This window comes from Marmota flaviventris, chromosome 12, assembly GCF_047511675.1.
Source record: "Marmota flaviventris isolate mMarFla1 chromosome 12, mMarFla1.hap1, whole genome shotgun sequence".
In the NCBI taxonomy this organism is placed as follows: Eukaryota; Metazoa; Chordata; class Mammalia; order Rodentia; family Sciuridae; genus Marmota; species Marmota flaviventris.
Genome location: NC_092509.1, coordinates 49,364,836 through 49,390,449, shown reverse-complemented (window position 1 = coordinate 49,390,449; position 25,614 = coordinate 49,364,836). Strand labels below are relative to the sequence as shown.

The 25,614-nt window shown below is 37.7% G+C and overlaps 1 protein-coding gene and 1 pseudogene across 3 annotated transcripts in view; both read left to right on the top strand.

Moving 5' to 3' along the window:
* The window catches only part of Mcm10 (minichromosome maintenance 10 replication initiation factor), a 28,055-nt gene extending 10,995 nt beyond the window's left edge, over window positions 1–17,060 (top strand). For 2 of the 3 annotated variants that reach the window (XM_027928574.2, XM_071619718.1), the window contains 13 exons: window positions 1,124–1,291; window positions 2,891–3,007; window positions 3,837–4,036; window positions 5,398–5,498; window positions 6,277–6,387; window positions 6,467–6,584; window positions 9,562–9,790; window positions 11,005–11,149; window positions 11,949–12,067; window positions 13,814–13,927; window positions 14,469–14,614; window positions 16,069–16,111; window positions 16,597–17,060. In XM_027928574.2, the coding sequence (XP_027784375.1) occupies window positions 1,124–1,291; window positions 2,891–3,007; window positions 3,837–4,036; window positions 5,398–5,498; window positions 6,277–6,387; window positions 6,467–6,584; window positions 9,562–9,790; window positions 11,005–11,149; window positions 11,949–12,067; window positions 13,814–13,927; window positions 14,469–14,614; window positions 16,069–16,111; window positions 16,597–16,680 (1,695 nt within the window). In that variant the 3' untranslated portion in view covers window positions 16,681–17,060. Of the gene's footprint in view, window positions 1–1,123; window positions 1,292–2,890; window positions 3,008–3,836; window positions 4,037–5,397; window positions 5,499–6,276; window positions 6,388–6,466; window positions 6,585–9,561; window positions 9,791–11,004; window positions 11,150–11,948; window positions 12,068–13,813; window positions 13,928–14,468; window positions 14,615–16,068; window positions 16,112–16,596 lie in introns of those variants that run through there. The other variant, XM_071619720.1, reaches the window with a different exon arrangement.
* A 4,105-nt stretch (window positions 17,061–21,165) lies between these two features.
* On the top strand, window positions 21,166–23,748 carry LOC114087084 (small ribosomal subunit protein eS27-like; annotated as a pseudogene).
* Window positions 23,749–25,614: the final 1,866 nt, after the last annotated feature.

The window sequence follows — 25,614 nt, the reverse complement described above, 5'->3', positions numbered from 1 at the left end:
GTTTTTTAAAATGTGTCTTTGGAGGTTATTCATGTTATAAGTGATTCACATTTTGAGTTGTTTTCTCTAAATATTTAATAATACTTCTGAAATTTTAAAGCTCAGCCAATTTTCTTTAACCAGTTAAGTCCCAGGTTTTGAATTCTTGAATATCTCAATGAAATTGACACAGAGGCATTAAAATAGGTTGGAAATCATAATCTAGAGCTTATTATATAACTTATTATCATTAATAATGTTAATTATGTCAATAATATTGATGGATACTATTGCTAATCATTCACCTTCTTTTCCCAAAAGAATGGATCTCCAAAAACAAATATTTATGTCAAAGTTACCATAAGTGGTATATATGTTGCTCAATTTAGGTTTTCTTTTTTTTTATGTAAGTTTTTAAAATTTATATATAACAGCAGAATGCATTAGAATTCTTATTACATATATAGAGCACAATTTTTTTTATATCTCTGGTTATATTCATAGTATATTCACATCAATTCATATCTTCATACATGTACTTTGGATAGTAATGATCATCACATTTCACCATCATTTCAATTTAGGTTTTCTAGGTATTTCATAAACGGGAAAATGCGCATAATAAATTAATCAGTGATAACTGATAGATACCAAGTTGTTTACATGTATAAGTTTATGTCAGTAAGTTATTAAATGGTAACACTGTAGCTTCTTGTCCTCTTAATGGTGTGTGCCAGGGGCGGCGGTTAAAAAGGCGGTGCTGGCCCACTGCATGGGATTAGCAGACATTTGATGATTGTATTTTTGGGATTCATTATATTTTTGTATTTTCCTGCAATGAAAAACTTGAACTGCTGGGCATGGTGGCACACACCTGTAACTCCAGCAGCTTTGGAGGCTGAGGCAGGAGGATTGTGAGTTCAAAGCCAACCTCAGTAATTTAGCAAGGCCCTAAGCAACTTAGTGAGACCCTGTCTCTAAATAAAATATATAAAAGGGCTGAGGAACTGGCTCAGTGGTTGAGCACCCCTGGGTTCAATCCCTAGTATCAAAAACAGTACTTTAGCACCTGAACCATAAATAGAGACAGGGTAATCAACAATTCAAAAATTCAAATTAAAAATAGAATAAAAATTCTTTTCAGGGGAAAACATTTAGCATTTGGCGACTAAATGATCTTCGTGACCTGACACGATATGTGTCATTATTCTTGTTTGGGGAAGTTCATAAAGGACTCTGGAAAACGGAGCAAGGTACTGTCATAGGATTGCTAAATGCTAATCCCATGAAGCCCAAGGATGGTTCAGAGGAGGTAAGAATGTGTCTATGATTATATTGATTGATTGTTTTTACAAAATTAGCTGAGTTTTATAAAAAATGTTTGTATTGGTCTACCCCCAAAAAATGAGTCATGCTTTTATATTATTGTCTCCATTAATCTGGTGTTTGTTAATCATCCACAGTGTTCTGAATTTCTACCTACTCCAAAGTATTTTGTAACAACTACCTTCACTTTATCTTTTCAAATTAGTTCCAAGGTTCCTAGAGTTTTTTGAACTCTTATGCTCAGGTTTCCTTAGATCCCTTACATAAAATTTTCATGGTAGCCTCAAGGAATTTTGCTCCATTAATTATTACAGTCATAACTGTAGTTTAGAATCAAAGCCTCTTCTCAAGCCATCCACTGCTTCTCTAATAAATTACAAATCTAGACCCAGTATGAATTAGCACCAAGTAATTTCTTTACCCTCATCCAGCAAGCTTTGCCTTTTTGTCAGATTAAATTCAAAAGTAAGGAAAGGAAAAAAAAATGTTATTTCACTCCTTGTTTTCATCAGATCTTCATCTGTTTGTTGGGAATGTGTTTGTCTACAGGTAATAGGAAAATTTCATTATAGTTTGTTTTTTAAAAAATAAATGGTGGGGTTTGTTTTTCTTACATGATAAAAATCTAAACATGGGCAGTATAGTAATGTCATGGCAATGACTCTGTGAGTCTCTGACTTTCCCCCTTACTTACAAGATGACTGAAGTTCCAGTCATCACTGTGGAGCAGAATTACTGTATCAGATACCACTCCCAGTAAAGGACTCGAAACACCTTGCCAATTTCTGCTAGAATTTTAGATCAGGCAAGAGGCTTATGCACAAACCCGACTGCCAGAGTTTGAGTCCATTGATGCTGAATGCTCTCACAAGCCAGGCAAAGTAACTTTATTACTTATAGATAGGTTCTAATAATCCATAGAAGCCCATGATCCATAGTTAACTGATCCCCCTAAGACTTAGGAAAACTAGCCAGTTTCCAAAAGTACTCTACTCTAGACTGTATAACACACCAACCTCAAGTATTATAGGACATCCTGTTTTAAGAGGGTTGAGGATAAAAATCTAGGCTCTTCAGGACAGTTCCTCCTTATATTAGGACCTGTTTTCATAATACATTCTGCCTGAGAATTGCAAGCAAGAAGGGGGAGAACTGGTTGTCCTCCTGTAATCATATCACCATTCAAGGCAGCAAATGAAGAGGAAGGATGAGCCAGCCACTATCTCCTACTAGGAAAGCAAGGGCTTTCCTACCAACTTCTGCTGAAGTCTCATTGGCTAAGTCTTGAGACTTATAGCTAGACCATTGCTGGGAAAGCAAAATGGGATCCCTTTTCTGAGGCTGAGCTTTTGCAAGTCCAAACAAAAAAAACCAATTCTAATAGCCAAGAGAAAGGAAGAGATCATTACTGAGAAGAAAGCTGAATGTTTTCTCACTTCTAAATCTCTTTTATAGAGCCCCAGTTTTAAATTCCTTTGGACCAATAAGTCTTAAATCAGTACCAACCATTCTTTTATCCATTCTTGCTACTAAGAGACCCTGCTTTTGTCTGCTTTTAACTCTTACCCTGCTTTTTTTTCTTTAGGTGTGCTTGTCTATTGATCATCCTCAGAAGGTTTTAATTATGGGTGAAGCTCTTGACTTGGGAACATGTAAAGCCAAGAAGAAAAATGGAGAGCCTTGTACACAGACTGTTAATTTGGTTGGTTTCAAACTTGTTTAAGATGGCTTCTGCTAAAGAAAAGTAATTAGGATTAGAGTTTAGTTATTTTAGCTGAAATGATTAAATTGGAACTGAGTTTCCTACTTAACAGGAATACTCAAAATGAGAAAGTGAAATGTGTGGTTAATAATTGCCAGTTTAAAAAGCTAAGGGTAGGGAGGTTTTTCACTGCCAACAATGATGAAATACACCAGGAAGCTTATTTTAGTCTATACTCTAATATAACTTCCTTATGACTCTTTTAAAAAAAAAAACAAAAAATAGCTTCATTGATATGTAAATCATACACCATACAACTCAACCTTTTAAATATAATCAGTAGTTTTTTAGTGTATTCAGAATTGTGCAACCATGTAATTCAGAATACTTTCATTACCTCAAAAAAAAACCCATACCCATTAGCAGTCATTCCCCAGTCCCTCTTCTTCCAGCCTCTGGTTAGCACTAGTCTACTTTCTGTGTCCTCATTTGCCTATTCTAAATATTTCATAGAATGTGATCACAGAATGTGACCTTTTTGACTGATTTCTTTTGCCTACCACATCTTTTAAGTTTCACCCATATTGTAATATTCTTTCATTTCTTTTTATGGTTAAATAATATTCCCTTGCATGAACAGACTGCATTTTGTTTATCCATTCTTCAGTTGCTTGACATTTGAGTTACATTTGGCAGATATGAATAATGCTGCTCTAAACATTTAGGGGACTCTGCATGTAGACAGTGTTGTGAGGCTGAAAAGAGGCTCTTTCTGCCTGCAGCTCCCAGGGCTTCAACCCTATTCCTCATCAACTGCTCTTCTTTGCAGAATGACTGTGAGTACTGTCAGTATCACATCCAGGCTCAGTACAAGAAACTCAGTGCAAAGCGAGCTGATTTGCAATCCACCTTCTCCGGAGGACGTATTCCAAAGAAATTTGCACGCAAAGGTGCCAGTCTAAAAGAGCGCCTGTGTCAAGATGGTTTTTACTATGGAGGAGTGTCTTCTGCATCATATGCAGCTTCCATGTAAGACATTCTCAGGACTTCTTTTGGGGCAAGAGTTTTGTTTGTTTCCTAAGAGTAAACCCAGTGGTTGGACTTTTCTGTAACTGACCTAGGATACTTGTCCAGGTTTTATCTTTCATAGTTTCCTGCCTGCAATGTGGTAGACAAGGACTTCTATTCTTAGAGAGAAAAGCATACAGAAGGGAGTGATTAGGCAGTCATGATCTTTAATCAGAGCCCATACTTTTTTTTTAGCTTATAACACAAATGGTGTAATTTTGTGGGGGCTGTCGGCATACCATTGAGAGTAAGCTCATCATAGTCTTAATAGCCCTTGAGTCAATTCTGTTGTGACTATTTGATCAAGGTTGCAGATCTCTTAGAACCCAATTTAAATTTAGTGAACACACCCTATGAAGTCTCACATAAGGGTGGGATGCTGCAGGGCAGACACTCAGACTGTAGAACTCTAGAGTTCCTGAAGTAGATGATCGATGGCCCTGTCACTATATTGTAAGGAGCACATCTGAAGATATGACAGGTGGGACTTGGCACAAAGGAGCTTTAGTTGGTTTATCATTAAACACATTTTGTTCCCAATACAACAGGAATTAAGCAAGAGGATTCACACTTCCTGTTTATTTGATAATATCAAACACATTTTTATGATTTAAAATAATTTCAGTATTTTTTCCACATTGCTAAAAAGAAATATCTGTTCATTATTTTAAAATAAGAATATACAATTCAACCAAAAGAAGAAAGTAAAAGTCACCTATAATCCTACCACCTAGAAAATGATTAGCTGTTTGGTATTTATGCACCCAGGTGTTTGGGTTTTTTTTGTTTTAAGTTTGAATTTTTGGTAATATTAAGTGAGCCATATTATACATTTCTTTGTGACCCCTTTTTTTCCTCACAAAATAGTGTTTTCCTAGTCAAATATTTAATGTCATTATTTTTAGTGGTTACCTGCTATTCTTATTCTTGGCTCTTTTAAACACTTAGAGGAACATTAATGGTGATTCTAATTTATAACATCATAAACTAAGCTATCCTCAATTTTTAGTTACTATCCTCAATTTCTACACAAAGCTTAATCATCTTAAGACAAATTCCTGGACTTCTAGAATATTGACATATTTTGTATTTCTTTTGCCCTTCCAAAATGGCCTCAGGCAAATTTGTAGGTTGCCTCTTATTCTCCACATAAACCAGTTACACTGCCAAGTCATGGCATTAGTAAAGCCTACTTACATGGTGCTTTGAGAGACTTCAACAGTTGGTAGTAAATACATTTAATATTTATTTCTGTGACCTTTACTCGTCAGAGCATTGGAGTTGGTGCTTTTTCTTTCATGGTGTGGGTCTTGTCATTTCAGTGCTGCGGCTGTTGCTCCTAAGAAGAAGGTTCAAACTACTCTAAGTAATCTGGTTGTGAAGGGCACAAACTTGATCATTCAGGAAACTCAGCAAAAACTCGGTAACTTAGTTTCTTCATCATAAATTTCTTTCTCCAGTTGAAATATGTTTTATTTGGCTTATACTCTTAGGTGCTGAATATCCAGCCATCACTTGCACTTAATGCATAATATGGCCTAAGCTAAAGGCATGAAGCCCAGTAGCGGGACATAAAGGAAACGTACATGTTGATCTTAGCTGTGCCTTGGCTTTGTGTGCTTTAAGATTTCCTAGTGTATCTGGGTCAGACTCTTAATATCCAGCATTAGAATCAGTGGTTTTAAATTCCTGGTCAGTCCTATCAGTTATCTTTTGTTAAAATAATTCTAAATCAGAGAATGCCAGCCTATTGTGTACTTTTGGTCTTAACATGGCCGAGGCCTAGCATAGAAATAGTGTCTGAAACAACCCCACAGATATTAGTGCCTAGTGTTCTAGTCATTACTAAAAATAACATACTTACAATACCCTTGCAGTCCTAGACAGATGTTAGGGGTCAAGGGCTCTGTATTTTCTCTTGACATTCCATTGCTTTATTTTAAATGATGAAATTGTGATGAGTACAGGGTTTTTAAAATGACACATCCTAGGGCTGGGGTTGTGGCTCAGTGGCAGAGCACTTGCCTCTCACATGTGAGGCACTGGGTTTGATCCTCAGCACCACATAAAAATAAATAAACAAAATATATTGTTTCCATGGATAACTAAAAAATATATTTTAAAAAAAAAATGACACATCCTATGACATCAAACCATCTGAATTTTAGATCCTTTCTAAAGCCAATGTTTGCACATCCCAGGAATTTCCCAGAAGGCCTTATCTTGCTCTGAGGAGTTCAGGGAACTGATGGACCTGCCAACATTTGGAGCCAGAAACTTAAAAGAACACTTAGCAAAAGCCAAGGCTTCAGGTACAGTCAGCTCACAGGCGGCAGTGTGGGCCCTAGTTCTTGGTTCTCAGGGAATCCCTAAGATGGGCTTGTGTTTCAGGGATCATGGGAAACTCAAAACCTGCCATCCAGTCTATCTCAGCATCGGCCCTCCTGAAGCAGCAGAAGCAGAAAATGTTGGAGATGAGGAAGAGGAAATCAGAAGAAATTCAGAAACGGTAAGAGGAGCAGATTTAACATTCACTGTTTCGGTAACTTATCTTGGGAATCCTTTGAATTTCTTAATCAATTTCAATTTCAAAATGTGACTTCAGATTTTGGTTGGATACCTTTTTGTCATCACCTGAAGAGCACTGAAGGCTCTACATTTCTAACTTAAGCTAGTGACTCCTGAGACCAGATGTAGATTAGTTAGTACCACTGTGGAAAAAGAGAAAGTGAAGCATGAAGAGGATTTTTATAGAAAGGGAAGATATGTTCACTTGTTTGGCTCTCGTTTTTTTTATTTTGTTACAATTAGGTTTTTAAATACAGGCAGAGCCAATGAGTAAATTGTTATACTTAGTTATTCAGATAAATAAGAAAAATGAGGCACTAAAAATAAGGAGTCATTTTTGAAGTAAAATCAAGTGGAAATAGGGAGGGTGGACAAATCAGAGATTCCTGAACTCAGGTTGTCTGGATAGTGATAACAGCCACTGTTTATAGGTGCTTACGTGCACCAAGCAGTCACTCCCTGAATACAGATTTCATTCAGTCCTCAACCTGACAAGGTTTTATGGTCCTGGTTTTACTAATAATGTAACTGAAGGTAATAGCTGAGTTTCAGCCTCCACCCATTCTACTACACTGTTTTAACCAATCTGCTGTCCCAAGTCTGGGCTGCTAAAAAGGTGAATGGTTACATGGAAACTCAATTAAAAGTCAAGGGGAGGGGCTGGGGATGTGGCTCAAGCGATAGCACACTCACCTGTCATGCGGGCAGCCCGGGTTCGATCCTCAGCACCACATACAAAGAAAGATGTTGTGTCCGCCGAAAACTAAAAAATAAATATTAAAAATTTCTCTCTCTCTCTCTCTCTCTCTCTCTCAAAAAAAAAAAAAAAAGTCAAGGGGAAATTCTTTGGAAAAATAAGAGAAGGGTTTGATCTCAGGCAGCTTAGTTTGAGATTCTGATAGGATATCTACAGAGGTATTTATCATGTGCCTCCAGGTGACATAAATATATATACGCACATTAAAATATAGTGGGTTGTGAGCCTATTGGGAAATAAATATTACCTGTCAGCTAGAAGGCATTATAGTATGACATTTTTCAGGATTTTGCTGGCAAAACAAAACATACCTTCAGGCAGAATTTGATAGGCAGTTTGCAAACTAGCCTAGAGCTCACAGGAGTGCTCAATGATAGAGAAAGGAATACTGGCCTGAGATTACCTGCTACCAGTTGTGAGTCTGTCATTTGTAAGCAATGTGACCTTGGGCCTCAGTTTCTTCATCTAAAAATGAAGGGTTTGAACGAAATGATTTTTGAGGTTCACTATTTTGTTGTTGTATTTCTTAAATTGTGGGTTTGTTTTTTTTTAAAATATAAGGGCATTTTCCAAAAAGAATTTGAAGACTACCAAAGGGTTTTTGTTTTAATTTTTTTGTTTGTTCTAATTGGTTATACATGACAGTAGAATGCATTTTGACACATTGTATACAAATGGAGCATAACTTTTCATTCCTCTGGCTGTACATGGTGCAAAGTCACACCAGTAGTGTAATCATACATGTATATAGGGCAATGATGTCTGTTTCATTCTACTGTCGTTCCCATCCCTATACTCCCTCCCTTCCCCTCACTCCCCTCTGCACAAGCCGAAGTTCCTTCATTGTTCCCAAACTCCCTTCCCCCGTCATTCCCTCCTGCCCATGTATACACACTTGGATTAGCATCTGCTTATCAGAGAAAATATTCCGTCTTTGGTTTTTTGGGGTTTGGCTTATTTCACTTAGCATGATTTTCTCATTTACCTGTACATGTCATAATTTCATTCTTCTTAAACCTGAGTAATATTCCATTGTGTATATGTACCACATTTTCTTTATCCATTCATCTGTTGAAGGGCATCTAGGTTGGTTCCATAGTTTTGCTATTCTGAGTTGAGGTGCTATAAAACATTGATGTGGCTGTGTTACTGTAGTATGCTGATGTTAAGTCCTCTGGGTATAAACCGAGGAGTGAGATAGCTGGGTCACATGGTGGTTGCATTCCCAGTTTTCTGAGGAATCTCCATGCTGCTTTCCATAGTAGTTGTACCATTTGCAGTTCCCCCAGCAATGTGTGAGTGTGCCTTTTTCCCCATAACCTCACCAACACTTATTATTACTTGTATTCTTGATAATTGTTGTTTTGACTGGAGTGAGATAAAATCATAGAGTAGTTTTGATTTGCATTTCTCTAATTGCTAAAGATGATGAACATTTTTTCATATGTTTGTTGGTAAATTCTATTTCTTCTGTGAAGTATCTATTCACTTCCTTAGCCCATTTATTGACTGGATTATTTGTTTTTTTGATGTTAAGTTTTTTGAGTTATTTATATATCCTGGAGATTAGTGTTCTGTCTGAGGTGTGTATGGTAAAGATTTTATCCCATTCTGTAGGCTCTCTCTTCATGTTATTGTTACCTTTGCTGAGAAGAAGCTTTTTAGTTTGGAGATTCACTCATTTTAAATAACTCTTAAAACCATGTATAATCACCATGAAGGTTACAATGCCTCTCTATTAAGGACTTCCAAATGCATCCTATGTTTTTTGTCTTCCCAGTTGAGTAAACTAAAATGCAGAGGGATTCAGTAAGGTCCTGCAGGTCCTAGAGCTAATCATAGGCTGGGTTTCTGTCCACACCTTAGCTTCAGGACTGTGCCCTGCAGAAGATACCCATTGGAAAGACAGTTGGTGGTGAAAGAGTTCATCAGTACTAAAGTATACAACAGTCAGAACTTATTCAATGAAAAGTCATTTAATCTAAGTGTTAGAGTTGTTCTTTTGTGTGTAACTTGAATGATTAACCTAGGAAGAAATTATTTTACTAACAACTAGTTATCAGCTGGTGGCCTTCTAGAGTCTCTCAGTCCACTTTGAGTTCTGGATTTTCCATCTGTGTAAAACCCTGTGTATGTTTTATTTCTGCATGTTTCTTTAAAGATTTCTTCAAAGCTCCAGCAAAGTCCAGAGCCCAGCTGTTCCATGCTCATCTCAGCTTCCCACTTTTCAGTCTTTGAGAACAGTGGCTGAGTTCCCAGGGCTGGAAGGCACAGTGGCCACACAGGTGCCTAAGCTTGGCCGAGGCATCTCAGAAGGGGAAGATGTTCTCTTTTTTGATGAGTCACCACCATCAAGACCAAAACTGAGTGCAGTTGCAGAAGCTAAAAAGGTAACTGTCTTCTATTTTCTTTAGTGCTTGATTTTGCATTCCGTAAGACACAGCTTAGGTGTCAAACTATGAACTCATGTTCACTAGATGCCTAGTGGTTATTTACCAATCATGTTATGTAGAGTAAAAGGAACTTTAAATGATAATGGTATCCACATACCATTCATTTAATCTAAGAAAATTGAGCCCTGTCTGATACCATTCATTTAATCTAAGAAAACTGAGCCCTGTCTCAACTGTTCTGAATCAGGCTAAAGGAGATAGCCTCCAGGAAAATATTGCTTTACAGCTAGAGACATTGCTGTTAAGGAAAAAATTGGAATTTTTGAGGCAAGACTAAAAACTAGTGGTTTAAAGACTCCTTCTTTAGGGTGAGGGTGTAGTTCAGTGCTACAGTGTGTATTTAGCTCACACAAGGCCCTGGGTTGGATCCCAGCAACCAAAAAAATAAAAAAGAATTCTTCTTTAAAAAGAACCTTATACAGAAGTCCAGTCTGTCAATAGATGAAAGCTAAAATGCTTTGGCTGAAGTAGGGGTGGGGGGTATCCAGAATACCATCTGTCAACTGCCCTAGTCCCTTGATTGAACTTCTTTCTGCTTTTCTCTAATCACCAGGAATAACCCAATTAAGGGCGAAAGCTCACTCTAAGCCCAAGCCCCTTACCTATAATAATGATAACAGTAACATCAATAATAACAGCAGTTGCACATATTGAGTAATATTACTCTGCGCGTGCCATGCTTGTCCTATGTTCAGGTATGCGCCTTGTCTCATTGAATCCAGACAACTAGAACCTTATAATAAGACAGGTCAATGCTATCATCATCCCCTTTTATCAATGTAGAAACTGAGACTGAGAAATAAAGTAATATTACATGCTACTCAGGGCATGAGCTGGAATTCTACCTGAATTCTGATTCTAAAACTTCCAAAATGATCATGTGATCCCCTTTATAGATCTAGAGGCCTGTAGTCTATGATATTAAACTATTTGTTTCATTTAAGTAAACTGAAATTTCATTCATCAGTTTATAGACCTGTCTCTCTGTTATTAGATTCTAATAATTGTTACTAATTCTAGGTAAGATGAAGAAATACTTTGTCAATTTCCATCAGAAAATAGCCAGACTCTACTGGTTAATAGCTGGAAAGGGGAAGATGCTTTGGGTACCTATTTCATCTTTAGATTCTTAGCTTCTTCTCTTTTTCTAGTTGGCTGCTATCTCCAAATTAAGGGCAAAAGGCCAGATTCTTACAAAAACTGATCCAAACAACATTACAAAGAAACAAAAGGACTCCCAGAATGTCCTGGAAGTGAAGAATCGTGTAGAAAAGAACAATACATTTTCTCCTCAAGGTACTACCATTTTAAAGTTAGCAATGGGAGAAAGAGAGCATTTATTAGGGAAATGCTCTAACTTCTAAACCATAACCAGTGCTCTAATGATAAGTATTTTTTTTTTTTTTTTTTGGTGGTGTTGGGAATCGACCCCATGGACTCACACATGCTAGGCAAGCGCTCTATTACTGAGCTATGTCCCCAACCCTTTATATTTCGAGATGACTTGAACTTGTGATCTTCCTACCTTGGCCTTCTGAGCAACTGGGATTATAGGCATGCACCACTATGCCCAGCCCAAGTCATTTTTTCACTTGCTTTTCCCCCACATAAGATTTAAGATTGAAACTGATTGTGTTTTTATAACCACATTAAATTGGAATGAAATTAATACACAATTTGAACCATCAGGAAAAAGGTTCCTCATTGAATCTTTACAGAATGCATTAGCATGAAGATTTACTTTGAAATAAATAGAATTCCTTTGTTTTAAATTGCGGTTCATTTTTAAAACTCTGTGGTTGGTGTTGCCATTTTTTAATTGGTTTATAAATAGGATTTTTCTTGTTATCTGTTATCATAATCAGCTCCTTATGTTAAAGTGAAAGAGATATTCTAATCCAGCGATCAGGTCACCCCTGTATTCTAGGTTCTACCGCTTGGGTTACTCCCTAAGTTTTCTTTGTGGTCTCAAGGTTGAAAGACCCAATAGACAGTCAGAGGAAGCTAAACATCTGAGGCACCATTGGCAGAGAACAGGGATCTATGCTGTCTCAGATTTCTCTGTTATATTTAACATTTTTTCTTTCTGCTCTAGCTGAGGATGAATTGGAGCCTGCAAAGAAAAAAAGGAGAGAGCAGCTCTCTTACCTGGAATCTGAGGAATTCCAGAAAATTCTAAAAGCAAAATCAAAGCACACAGGCATCCAGAAAGAGGTAAGAACCCCAAAAATCAGAGCAATGTCAATGTCCTTCAAACCTGAGGTGCTTTGTTGTAGAACAAAGAACTTTCTTATACATATGTCAAGAAATAACTAGGGCAGTTTGTTTGGGTTTGTTTTGAAAGGCAGGAATATTTTCAAATAATTTTAGCTTTGCTCTTGTCCTTATACTGAAGAATAGTAATTTGTTTATTATTTAAACAGACTTCAGTATATAAAATTGTTTCCATGTAGTTATGACAATGAGATTATGTATAAATGGCCCCATACTGCTTAATATTTTCTGCCTTGCAATATGGAAAGGTATTATTTCCATTCAAATATTTTAATGTTGACATTTCAAATGCTCTGCATCAATAGTTAACCTCATTACTCCCAAAGACCGTTTTAATCAGAAGTACTTTTTTATTGCTCTTTATCATAAAATAAAATTCATGAATGATATGTATTACCTATACTTAAAATTTCAAAGATATTAGCATGGTATCCTAACTAATATAAAAATTTTTAAAAAGAGGAAAATAACATTTTTTATTAGAAGTGCTTGGGCATAGCTTACCCTAAGAGAAATAATGAAGTAGTTAGAGGCTTGAATCTATAAATGTACATGACACAGTGGGAAATGAGAACTCACGTAGTAGCTATGTTTTCTTGTTAAGTACCATGGGCCTATTTTTTTTTTTTTTTAAATAATCTTTGTTTTAAACAGTGAATTATCCTGGAAAACCCTCAGTGTACACAGAAGTTACCTAGTTGTGCTCTTGGAATATTCAATTTATGTTAAAACCATGCACAAATAACTTAGGGTTATATATAAAACAGATTTATATGTAAAACCTATAATTAGGTTTCTCATGCACATGGATGTCCCATAAATACACAGAAGCCAAATAGGATAAGGAACAATCCTTTGTTTTGTAGGGGACTGTTCTGTGCATTGCAGACAGCATAGCATCCCTTTTCTCTGCCAATGGTGGAGATAGCAATCATGACGATAACAAAAAAGCACCACACATTCTCAAAATGTCTCTGGGGCTACTGTTGTTTCTACTTAGTGCTGATATGCCTGATGATCTTCACTCTTGATTAACAAGTAACAAGACGGTTATAAACCATCTTTCCACTGGACTTAAAACTCAGGCAATTGAAATGTCAGAGCCGACTCCTAAAGGCCGTAGAGATGAGCTCCTTCCTCATGGGTCCTCAGATACTGAATTCTTTTGCCTTGTGCAGCTGTGCCAATTCAAGCTGTGTCCACATTCTATAGAAAACACCTCCCTCCCCTCATCCTTTCTCTTGTTCTCAGCACCCAGGAAGTTCTGCCAAGTGCTCAACCTGGGACCAGTGCCTAGTAAATGGGGCTGTCATCACTGGAGATCTCGAGCATGTTCCCCCCTATAGAGTCTGTATTAGAACAGTAGAAATAACTGTCTGCTGGTGCACACTGGACCTAATGACAGTGTTAATATGTTAGCTGTTTTTATTTGTATTTGGTGTTTTATAAATCACCAAATATTTTCATGGTTTTGGTTCTCCCTGATACATATTTTAAGAGCTCATTTCTACTTACCTTCATCTTTGGTTTGAAGTTCTTGAGGTACTACGTAGGGTTCTCTAACATTTAGCCTGTCTCTTCAGTTCTATTTTGATTATTATCCCAACTGATTATTGTTATTATTATCCAACTGCCTGAGCATATGTTGGAATTTGTGCAAATACTCCTGGCTGTTTTGTCATTCAGTTGGAGGCTGAACTCCAGGAATGCTATTTCGAGCCACTGATAAAAAAAGAACAAATGGAAGAAAAGATGAGAAGCATCAGAGAAGTGAAGTGTCGAGTAGTGACGTGTAAGACAGTGAGTGTACCCATTTCAACTTTCTACCATTTCTTCTCTCCTTTCAGGGATCAAAACTAAAGATGAATTATGTTTTGGTTTTGTTGCTTGTAAAATTGGAGTGATAACAAGCTTATATATTTTTCATAGATCTTGTAGGAGAAAGTGAAAAAGCTACCGATCAGCCTTTCTAAATAAGTCCCAAGCCTCATTATCTATCATCAGTAGCCTATAAGGAGGAGTCTAAGACAGACCATCCTAAGCTGTTGAGAAATTTACAACACTGTGCTCCTTTGGCCCTCAGTGTTGTCCTAATGTCACAGAAGTTATTGGGTACTTCATGCCTGGCTAGAAGTTCAGGTAGATATTAGAAAAAAATAGTAATCAGTATGAGGGAGAGTCAAGAAATCACTTGATCCACAGAGCTAGAAGATAAGGTGGTAACATCCCCATCATTGACCTAGGCAGTAAGGGGATGACACTGTGTACTTGGACCAGATGGTGGTTACCCAGTCTCTCCTTAAAAGCTCTTCATGGACATGTGGTCTGTTGGTTTGTGCAGTGTGCCTACACCCACTTCAAACCTTTGGAGACCTGTGTCAGCGAGCAACATGACTACCACTGGCATGATGGTGTCAAGAGGTTTTTCAAGTGTCCCTGTGGAAACAGAAGCATCTCCCTTGACAGGCTCCCAAAGAAGCACTGCAGGTATGAGCTTTGCTTGGGGTTTTCTGTCGCATGCAGGGCTCCTTAAGTCTTTTGGTGTTACTATGTGATGCTATGTGATAGGACCAGTGTTCCATGTCTTCTTAGAGCTTCTGGATATCCCCAAGACTATAGTTGACAGTTGGAATCCCTGGGGGGCAGGGACATTTCCTTTTTACTGCTATATCCCCAACACTTAATGTGGTGTCTGGCCCATAGAGTTCTCAAAAATGTTCATGGAATAAATGAAATATGTGTAAGTTGGGCTGGTGAATGAATATATGTACTTATTAGGGACTAAGATAGAGAACTGTTTTTCTCTCTCCATTCCAAGAATCTTTTCTTCACTTAAAATCTCTTTAACATATGAGAAAGTATACATGTTTTAATGTTCTTTTATTTGTTTTTGTGTATACTTGTGGGCGGGCTCAGATACAAAGGCATACTGTGATGTCATCCTCTTGGGGAGGCTGAGGAATCCTTCCTCCTCCATCTCTGGTCCACTCACCATCTTCCTCATTTATTTGTTCTTTTTATCCCCTTCCTCACCCCCTCTTCCCATCTCTTAACATCATAATCAACCATTCTCACATGATTAATATTATGCTTTTGTTTTTTTGTAAAATATTTTTTGTTTTTATGCACTTTTATTTTGCAGAAATGGCACTATATTAAATGTCTCATCTTAATGTCTCTTTTCACTCAGTGTTTTTAGGATACCTCTGTTTGCTCTCTGTTTGCTCTAGTGTATTCCATCAATTGATAATACTGCTCCATGACCAGCATTCATCACATTCAACCATGGATTTCCATACCCCTTACTCACCCCTTAGGTCCTCATAGGGTCTGGTATAGGAGATGTTTTGGCATGTACCCAGGATTAGAACTGACCAGATAATATTAGGTCACTCTCCAGAGTGACTAGGCCAGTCTTCCCTCCATCAGGCTTACACAGGGGCCTCCATATCCCCATCTTCAACAACATTTTTGCCAGAGTACAAAGTGGCATTCTGATAGTTTGTTAAAATTTTATGTATTTGGTTATTGATATTTTTAATATCAGTTCATATGCTTTTCTTTTTTGTATTTTTTGTTACTATCTCTTATTATCCTACTGGAGCTTCTTTTTCTTCTTATTTGTAGATTTGTAGATGTGTCTTCAGTATTTAAGATCTTAGTCCCATATAATTTTGATCATTGCAAATATATTCTTCTCAAACTATTGATTTTTAAGTTAAATCATTAGGGAATTTCTTTTTTTAACCTCCCAGCTTTGTACTTTTATGGTTTTTGTTGTTTTTCTGGTTGTTTTCTTTTTCTCTTACCCCATCCCCACCTTAAAAGTACATAGATAATTTCCTATGGTTTTTTCTCCTTAATTGCACAGTGAGCCCCATTGTCTTTAAGTGTGTGGGCATATACACCACCACTGAGTAAATCCATCTTTTCTCTTTCAGTAATTGTGGCCTCTACAAATGGGAACGAGATGGAATGCTAAAGGTAGGTGTATTCATAAGCTTTTTATTACTTTAACAAACCACTGAGCTGATCAATTGAAAAAGAGGAAAGGTTTATTTCAGCTCAGAGTTTTAGGGATTTGAATCCATGGTTAAACTGGATTTTAGCTGTGGCCCCATTGCTTTGGGGCCTGTGGTAAAGCCACACATTGTAGTGAGAATACATGGCAGAGGAGGCCCATTTACCTCATGGCTAGGAATGAAATAGAAGAGGCCTGGGTTCCACAGTCCTTTCAAAGGCACAACCCCAATGACCTAAGACCTCCTGTTATGCCCCACCTGTTTAAAAGTTCCACACCTCCAGTAGTGCCATGCTGGGAACCAAGCCTTGAACATGTGGGCCTTTGGGGGACATATTAGATCCAAACTATAGAGGTGGAATCACTTCAGTGTTAATTTGTGACCCATTTTAGTGACCCAGGGAAATAATGTTAAACCAGTTCTTATTAAGTACTCTCATTTTTCTAGGAAAAGACTGGTCCAAAGATTGGAGGAGAAACCCTATTGCCAAGAGGAGAAGAACATGCTAAATTTCTGAATAGCTTTAAATGACCCTAACTTCAGACATTTTTTCACAACCTGTCTTGCTTCTTGTGGTTCTGGAAAAGCAAGGGACTGGCTCTGCATTACCCATGTTTCTGATTGACACCATTAGAAACAAAAACTTGTTAATAGGCCGATCCACTTTTCTTAAATACTTTCTTCTGTTGAATTAATTTTACACCAAATATAACTGACTTACAAATGGAAAATCAAGATATCCTGGTCTTTCCTATTCTCACTTTAGATGACTGCATTACTGCATTCACATAAATTTTTAGAGTTACTCCTTAGTTACACTAAATCTTACAGGGCTTTCCTTTGAGGTGTTTTAGAACATTGAGCAATGAGTGGGTGGGGTGAACTTACTTGTAGGCCTTGAAAACATTCCTAATGAGATCAGTCTTTTAATCCTGTTTATCAACATGTATTAAATGCTTTCATACAAATCGAACAGGTGTTTAATTTTTTTTTAACCTGTCATTAGTAGGGTATTGTGTCATCACAGGCCATCGGAGCAGGGTAAGTAAGCAGAGTGAGCAGAAGCCGTTTGTCCTTTGTGGAGAACCTGATGTGAAGATTATAATTTTTACAATAGTTTTTGTTGTTTTTTGTTTTGTTTTGTTTTTGGGTTTTTTTTTGGTTTTGTGGGGGGGTTTTGTTTGGTTGGTTTTGGTACTCTTGTTGTGCCTTTTTCTTTTTGGAGGAAAAAAACTTGGCTTTTTAAAATAAAATCACCTTTCATTGAGTTTTATAATGATAAAATGTTTTCCCTTTCTAAACAACAAAAATAAAACAAGTATTTTAGGTAAAAATAATTCAGAATAGCAAATAAGGAACTTCTGAATGGCTGGTGTAGAATTTTCCCCAAAGGGGAAATATGAAAAGCTTCACATTGGTCAAAGAAGAGAGGGCATGGACCGGGTTTCTGTGGAAAAGTTCATGATAAAAGAAAAGCTTAATGCTGTTTATAGCAGGTTAATTAATGTCTAATGACATTTGTTTGTTCTAATCTGGAGCATAGATCTGTTTGCTTAAGTACATCACTAGTAGCAACCCATCAGAGCTTTTGCTCTGCCAGGAAGATAAGCATTTCTGACCCATGCCAGTATTTGGGAAGAATTGGGTGACATCTAAAAAAACAAAAAAGATTAAGTGGCATTAAAGGTAGAAGAGATCAGTTAGCTTATTAGGTTGACAACAATTTGTGAAAAAGGTCTAGAAATTTTGAAGATTAAAAGAATGGCTACACTGTTGGACTATCCTCAATGAGGAAAATGTTACTCTGCATGCAAGTCATCACAAAAGCACTTCAAGAACTGATTTAGAAGCTATAAATCAAATTAGGTGAAATTGCAAACATTGAACCACAAATAACCAATTACTATATAGTATTTCCCCAAATAGTTCCAGATCAGGTATACTCTATTTTGCAGATTAGAAATTGGTTAAGTAGTTTAGAAATAAAGGCTGAGACTTATTTGAAACAAGTTTAGTAAGGTTTCTTTTTTAAAAAAATTTTTTTAGTTGTAGATGAATACATATCTTTATTTTTATTTATTTATTTTTACATAGTGCTGAGGATTGAACTCAGGGCCTCATGCATGCGATGCAAGCACTCTACCACTGAGGTACAACCCCAGCCCTAGTAAGGTTTCTTAAGCAAAGACTTAGCTAACAATAGTTTTTAAAATCAATTCTATTAAGGTATAGATTACATACAGTAAAAGGCACATGCCTTAGTGTATAGTTGGAAAATTTGAACAACTGTTTATACCCATGTAGTCACACCACAAACGTGAAGCAAGATGTTGCTTTCTCCTCCAAAAGGTGGCCTTGAACCACTTGCCAATCAATCTGCACCGCAGCCCCTACAGATTTACATTCTAGTTTCAGATAAATGGAATCATACAGGGCATATTTGGTATCTGTCTTCTTTCACATAGCATAATTTTTTAAATTTATTCACATTTTAGTGTGTTATCAATGTTTTGTTTTTTTCTTTTTTATTGCTGGCTTCCCTGTAAATGGTTTGTTTATTCACCTGTTGATAGACATTGGATTGGATTGTCCCTAGTTTGGGACTGTTATGAATAAAGCTGCTAAAATTATTTTAGCAGTAAAAGTATTTTTGTGTCTCAGGCAAACACTTAGGAGTGGAATTTCTGGGTTATATGGGAAGCTTCATAAGAAACTGCCAAGTTGTTTTCCAAAGTGGTTGTACCATTTTACACACCAACTGGTAATGTGCAAGGGTTCTGTTTGCTCCATAGTCCCAATACCTGATATTGTCTTTTTAGCCATTTTGATGGGTGTGTAGTAGCATCTTATTATGGTTTAGTTTGTAATTCCTTGGTAACCAATACTATTTGAGCATCTTTTCATGTACTGTCCATTCATGTCCTTTTTTTGGTTTTTGTTTTTAACTCAGGGCTACTTAGCCATTGAGCTAAATCCCTACACCTCTTTTACTTTGAGACAGAGTCTTGCTGAGTTGCTCAGGGCCTTGCTAAATTGCTCAGGCTGGTTTTGAACTTGCAGCCCCTCTGCCTTGGCTTCCCAAGCTGCTGGAATTATAGGCTTTTGCTACCACGCCCAGCCTCATGTGTCTTTATAACGTATGTCTACTCATCCACTTTTATTTTTTTTAATTATTGTATTGAGTTATGTATATTCTGGATACAAGTGCTTTCTTTCACCAATAAGTATCATGAAAGTATTTTGAGTAATGTTGGGCAGAAGATCTATGAAAATAGTCTAGTTTTTGTCTTCTCATAATTCCCCAGAGTGATGTTATTAGCTCAGCACAAGTGGGTTTGACCTTGAGAGAGAACAATTCAAGTACTGGATTTGGTAAATTCCTGGGTTTTTGATTCTAGCTTTATTTTTACATAATTAGCAAATATATCAAAATGGAAGTAATGTCTAGTTGTATATTATTCAGGTACTGTGTTAGTTTTCCATCATTATAACAAATACCTGGGGTATTCAATTTATAAAGAAGGGTTTATTTTGGCTCAGTTTTGGAGGATGGTTGGCCCTGTTCCTTTTGGGCCTGTGGCAAGGCAGTGTATCATGTTGGGATTACATGATATGGAGCAAAACCACCTCATGGCTGAGAAGCAAAAAAAGAGGAAGAGGAAACCCACAGTCCTCTTCAGTGCCACAACCCCAGTGACCCAAGACCTCCCACTAGTTCCACATCTGAAAATTTATACCTCCCAATCACACCAGGCTGGGAACCAAGTCTTTAACACAGGGACCTTTAGGGGACACTCAAGATCCAAACTATGACAGGTACTTGTTTGTGTGCTAAAGGCATAAAAAAGGTTGTCCTCACTAAAAGTTGTACTATTTTATTTTTTTTCAATAATGACTTCAGGAGAGCAATCTAATGGTGTAATGAGATTGTTTCTTATGTAAATCAATTTACAAAATATTAAATATCTTGCCTCTTGGTGCCGTAATTCTGCTGAGTGCATGATAAATGGTCAGCCATGAGCTGATAAGATCACAAGCTTGCTGGACATGGTGGTGCACACCTCTAATCCCAGCTTCTAGGGAGGCTGATGTAGGAGGATTACAAATTCAAAGCTTATCTCAGCAATTTAGCACGTCCCTGCCTGAGAATTAACTAGATGGGATTGGGAAGGTAGCTCAGTGATAGAGCACTTGCCTGGCATGTGTGAGACCCTGGGTTCAATCACAAGTATTACCAAAAAAAAAAAAAATTGTTTTGCAAGGCCTGTGCTTTATAATAATGAGATTATTGTTATTGTTTTTACTTGGGGAAATATTTAAGGACAGGGGTCTATACAATGAATGATTCAGAATCACAAGTGTAATATTTAAGACCCCAAAGTATTATGGTGTCTAAATCAATGAGGAGTTGTCTAGAAAAAATATTCACTTTAGTTTTCATATCATATGAAATTTAGTTTTCATATGGAAAACCAGCCATATCCAAAACCTCAAAAAAAATTGCCGTTCCTGTAGGAAACTTTTTGAAAACTGCTTAACTATAAATTAGCTATACCATCTTTTTTTATATGATAAAAATGGTTCGATAGGTAAAGTAGGCATTACTGGACAAAAATGAATTTTAATGTTTAAAAAATAAAAACAAAAAGTTTCCATAGATTCTTAGGTGTACACAGATTACCTTCAGGATCCTCAAGATGTGGGAACGGTGGTTTCCTTTGGAGACAAGAGGGATGTAGTTTCTACTATGTTCCTTTCTGTCCCTTGTAAGTTTGAAAGCATGTATGTAGATTACCTGTTCACATTGTGTGTCTGTATGTGGTGCTAGGGCTCGAACCCAAGAGCCTCACATGCTAGGTATTCAAACTTTAATTTTTTAAAAAAGGCAATGTGGAAAGGGGCAAAGCTTTCCAGCAGTGACAAACCTCCCAAGATATCATGCCTCACGAAGGATCTCCTTCAGCCCTCTCCAGAGGAAACGTGAGGAAACCTGGCACAGAGCCCCATTCTCCCTCCATGGATGTGAAAGGCCCAGGATGCTCTAAGATCACCAGTCTTCAGCCACACAAAGGGTTGTTTTGTGTGTTCCCCATTTCACTGTCCTTTGCCAACCCACAGGAGGAAAGGCCAGGCTTCCTGGAGGGTGGTCCTTCAAGAGGAAGCAGCACCCAAAGCACCCTGAGTTGAGGTGAGCGGGAAAACATCTCAGTAGGCATCTTTTGGATTTTTTTTTTTTTTTTTTTTTTAAAGTCTTGATTTGTTATAGTGTCCAGCTCCAGCAGGGGGTCTCAGGAGATGAATGGATGGTGAGGAGTTAGCAAAAGGGGGCGGAGAAACAACAGACACAAGAGTGAAGGTGCTGAATCCCAATCTTTACTTGTAAAGTTAATCATATATACTTTTCATTTTGGCAGGCTCACAGTATTCTGTGGTTACAAAACAGGAAACATTATTCAAGGAAAGAAAATTTTACGTAGCTACAATTGGATAAGAAGAATGTATCTTGGCTTGTGCATAAGCAAGCATTTTTACTTTCAGTTTGCGTTTTACTTTGAGCTGTTTCCACTTAGTTAGCTTTTAATAATATTTAGAAATGTCCTAGACTATTGGCCTATACCTTGATGATTCTTTCTTGACTTACAGACTAGAACCGGCGCCATGGTTATGACAAATGGTTAACTTGAAAAGAAAGGCTACTAATTTTAATCAATCAAGAGTAAGAGCATCAAACCATTGTGCACAGGAACGAGAACAAGTTGCCCAGTACTTTAATATTAATTAATCTGTCTTAATATTAATTTTTCTTCTTTAGATTTTGATTTAATTTCTCAAAAACTTCCTTGACTGTTTTTCCTATGGGGGTTTCTCATTAAACATTAACAATTTACGTTCCACAGCTGAATCATTGCAAATAGATTTATTCTTTAGAAATAGTTGCATTAATTGGGAAAGTCATGTTTTTTCCTTTATGCTTAATGGTCATAAGAGAAGTTGCAACTATACTTATTAACAGGAATACAAAAACAAACCAGCCCATTCCCAGAAACATGCTGCACTCCTCCAGAGGATGGACACCTTGCGCCATCCACCTCAGTAGGGCCCTGCCTTTGCCTGAGTTAGGGGAGGGGCGCAGCATTATAGGATCACAGAGTATGCCAAAGTTATCAACTATGAACTAGAACATTAATATTTAACCCATTTGCTTTTATACAAATCTTTTACAAGCTTGAAACAGAACCTCTAAATTGTAGAAAACTTGTGAGAGCATTAGAATATCATTGAAAATAAATTAGAAATGAAACTTTCTCCTAACAAGACTTCAAAAACTAAAAATCATTCTGGGACTCACAAAAATGATTATCTCTTTTCAAAAAAATCTTAAGTAAATAAAGGCATATGATAAGAAGTTGCAAAATTTCCCCTGCAATGCACCAAACACACAAGCACACACGCACAATTTGTTTGTTTTCAGTTCTGGGAATCAAACCTAAGAGCATTATTTAGGGGGGCACTGTGCAAAACTGGTGATAAAAAATTAACAAAATTAATCTTTAACAAATTTGTTTTCAACCACTTACCTAGAAGCCCTTAAGAACAAAGGATAGTAGTAAAAGAACAGAAGAGTAAGCAAAAGAATGTCCAAAGGCCACACTTTGGACAAGGTCAGTGTCCAAAAATACAAATTGTTCTGTCATTAATTTCCTATTAAATGTGGCTGCTCAAATTCCTGGTCATGTTACCTTTGGCATCCTTCCCCCAGCCAAGGAAATGACTTCGTTTGGATTTTAGCAAAGGAATTCTGAGCCAAATTTGAAAACCCTGAAGTATAATGGAGGCCTTGTTAGGGATGGGAGTGAACGAGTAATCAAATTCTTATTTAGGCCCTTTGGGCTGGAATTCTTTATTTAGAGCCAACATGCCAACCTTGGTCATTGAAGAGGCAAGGACAAACTTACTTTGTTCTGTTTTAAACGATCTCTCCTACAAACCATTCTGGTTTTGACATCTGTATGGCCCCAACATTCCTTCCTGCAGACACAACAGGCAGGTGGCTGTGTGGTGTGGCCCTGAGTCAGAATTTATTTGCTGCCATCCACCTGCTTACTAGCACAAGGGAGAGGCAGGTGGTTTACCAGAAGGCATGGGCTGTTTTATCCTGACTGATATGGACCAGATTGTGGCTCCTTTTGATTTGCAGCTGAAATAAGAACAGTCCTTTGCTTTTTTTCTATATACAGATGGGCAGGTAATAAAAGTACTGTTGGCCTACTGTATGCACAAATTCTGTATTCACAGATTGAGGAAACTATAGACCAAAAAATTGTGTCTATATAGCAATTAATTCCCAAACAATACAGTGTAGGTTTTGACTTGGCATTTACATTGTGTTTGATATTTTAATAAACCTAGAGATGATTCAAAGTATACCAGAGGATATGTGCAAGTTACATGTAAATTCATGCCATATACCTAAGGGACTTGAATACATCTGTAGATTTCGGTATCCAGGGAGGTCCTAGAATTGATCCCTCTCAGATTTCAAGGAACGACTATAATTCATTTAAGAAACACCTTGTCATCCGAGATTACCAGCCTTAGGGGAATAGGGTCCTCAAGGCCCATCGGGCTCCTCAACAGCCAGAAGGGCAACTGCATGTGGCCAGAGTCCATCCTTGCTTGTACCACAGGCCAGAAAATCTGCAATTCGAACTCGGAATCTGAGATCACCTGAGCTAAACCCACACCAGTGCCCACTTGCCAACCTGAGGACTCACCCTCGCCCACTTCGCTTGCTAGCCAATCTAGAATAGGCACATGCTGCTTTAGAATTTCTAATCTAGGTGTGGATTAAGTGCTGAGGAGCTCCAGCCCCAAAAGAACAGACCTAGAATATCCTTGAGCTGGGAGTGTATTTCACTAACTTGCTAATGCTCCAGTTCTGTCTCATTTTCGGGGATGGGATAGGAAGCAAATGAAATTCATGTGTGGCTCTTGACCAGTAGTTCAGGCAGGAACATCTCTCATCTTGGTTGTGCTCAAACTGATTGCTCTCTCCAGTTTGGATCAGAGACTGGGACAATGGAAGGCAAGCAGCAGAGCTCTTTCCTGTTGAGATTTATGCTTTGAAACATTGAAATCCTTGTCTCTCCCAAGTAATACCAGTCTCACCAGGTAACAGTAAAAATAGCAATGAAAAGCTGAGGCATTTCCAAGTTTTTATTTTATTTCAGTTTCTTCCAGAATGACACTCTCCAGGAGAGTGGAGATAAATGAGGTGTCAGTTTCCCATCTCTATAACAAATACCTGAGATAAGCAACTTATAAGGAGAAAAAGGTTATGTTGGCTCACAGTCATGTTTCAGTCCATGACTGATTGGCCCCATTGCTTTGGGCAAGGAGCACACCATGGCAGACATGCAATAGAGCAAAACTGCCTACATTGTAGCTGGAAAGTGAAAGGAAGAGGAAGGGACCAGGATCCCACAATCCCCTTCAAGGACACATCCACAACTGAAGATCTCCCACTAGGCCCCACCTCTTAGAGTTTCTACCATCTTCCAATACACCAAGCTGAGGACATGTCCTTTACCACATGGGCTTTTCGAGGACTTTCCAACTCCAAACTATAGCAACTATAGTTCCTAAACAAACTTTCTGTTGCACCAGGTCCAAAGGTGTTCGGGTAGAAATACATAGATCATGCAGAGAGGTGAGCGCTAGTTACCTGTTTAGGTCTGACTTGATTAAGTGGTCCAAGGAGATCCATAAATAGTTAATAATTCAAGGGCCCCCAACCATGAGTTTTTCTGCAAATTTTCTCAATTTGCTTGCTTTATAAAAAGACTAGCAAAGATGTCCCAGTGCTAGTAAGCACTTAACCTCTTCACAGGGAAGTTTGATGCAGCCAGTTTGAAATGCATAGAAGTTGCAACTCACATTTCATCTATCTTACCAATGAAGAAATGGGTGAACAAAGTCTAGCCTGTTCAATGACATGTGGAGGGAGCATTCACACCCCAGTACCGCCACTAATGGTGTAAATATAAAATAGTCCTTAGAGGGAAAACGAGCACAGATAATTCCTGAGCACCTGTTACCCAACAGAGAAGTATCTGGAAGGTACACCTGGGCCACAGGTAAAGAAGACTAACTCAAAATATTCTCCTTAGTTATGCCACTAAAATCATGCCACTAAAAACAGTGCCATTTGCCCTTTGTTGTGCTTGGAAACTTAACACTAGTTTCCAAATTGTGAACCCTAGTGTTCCTTCTATCTTCCTGCACAACAAACAGCATTTAATGATAGGACTGCAAGTAAAGGTCAGTGGTGGAGCATGTATTTAGCATGACCAAGGTCCAATATTCAGTCCTCAGCACTGAAAAAAGATAAAACTATATTTAGTATGAGAGTTTGTCCACTGCCCACCTCATCTTCCCAAGGTCATGTCAGCTCTTGCTTGGAGT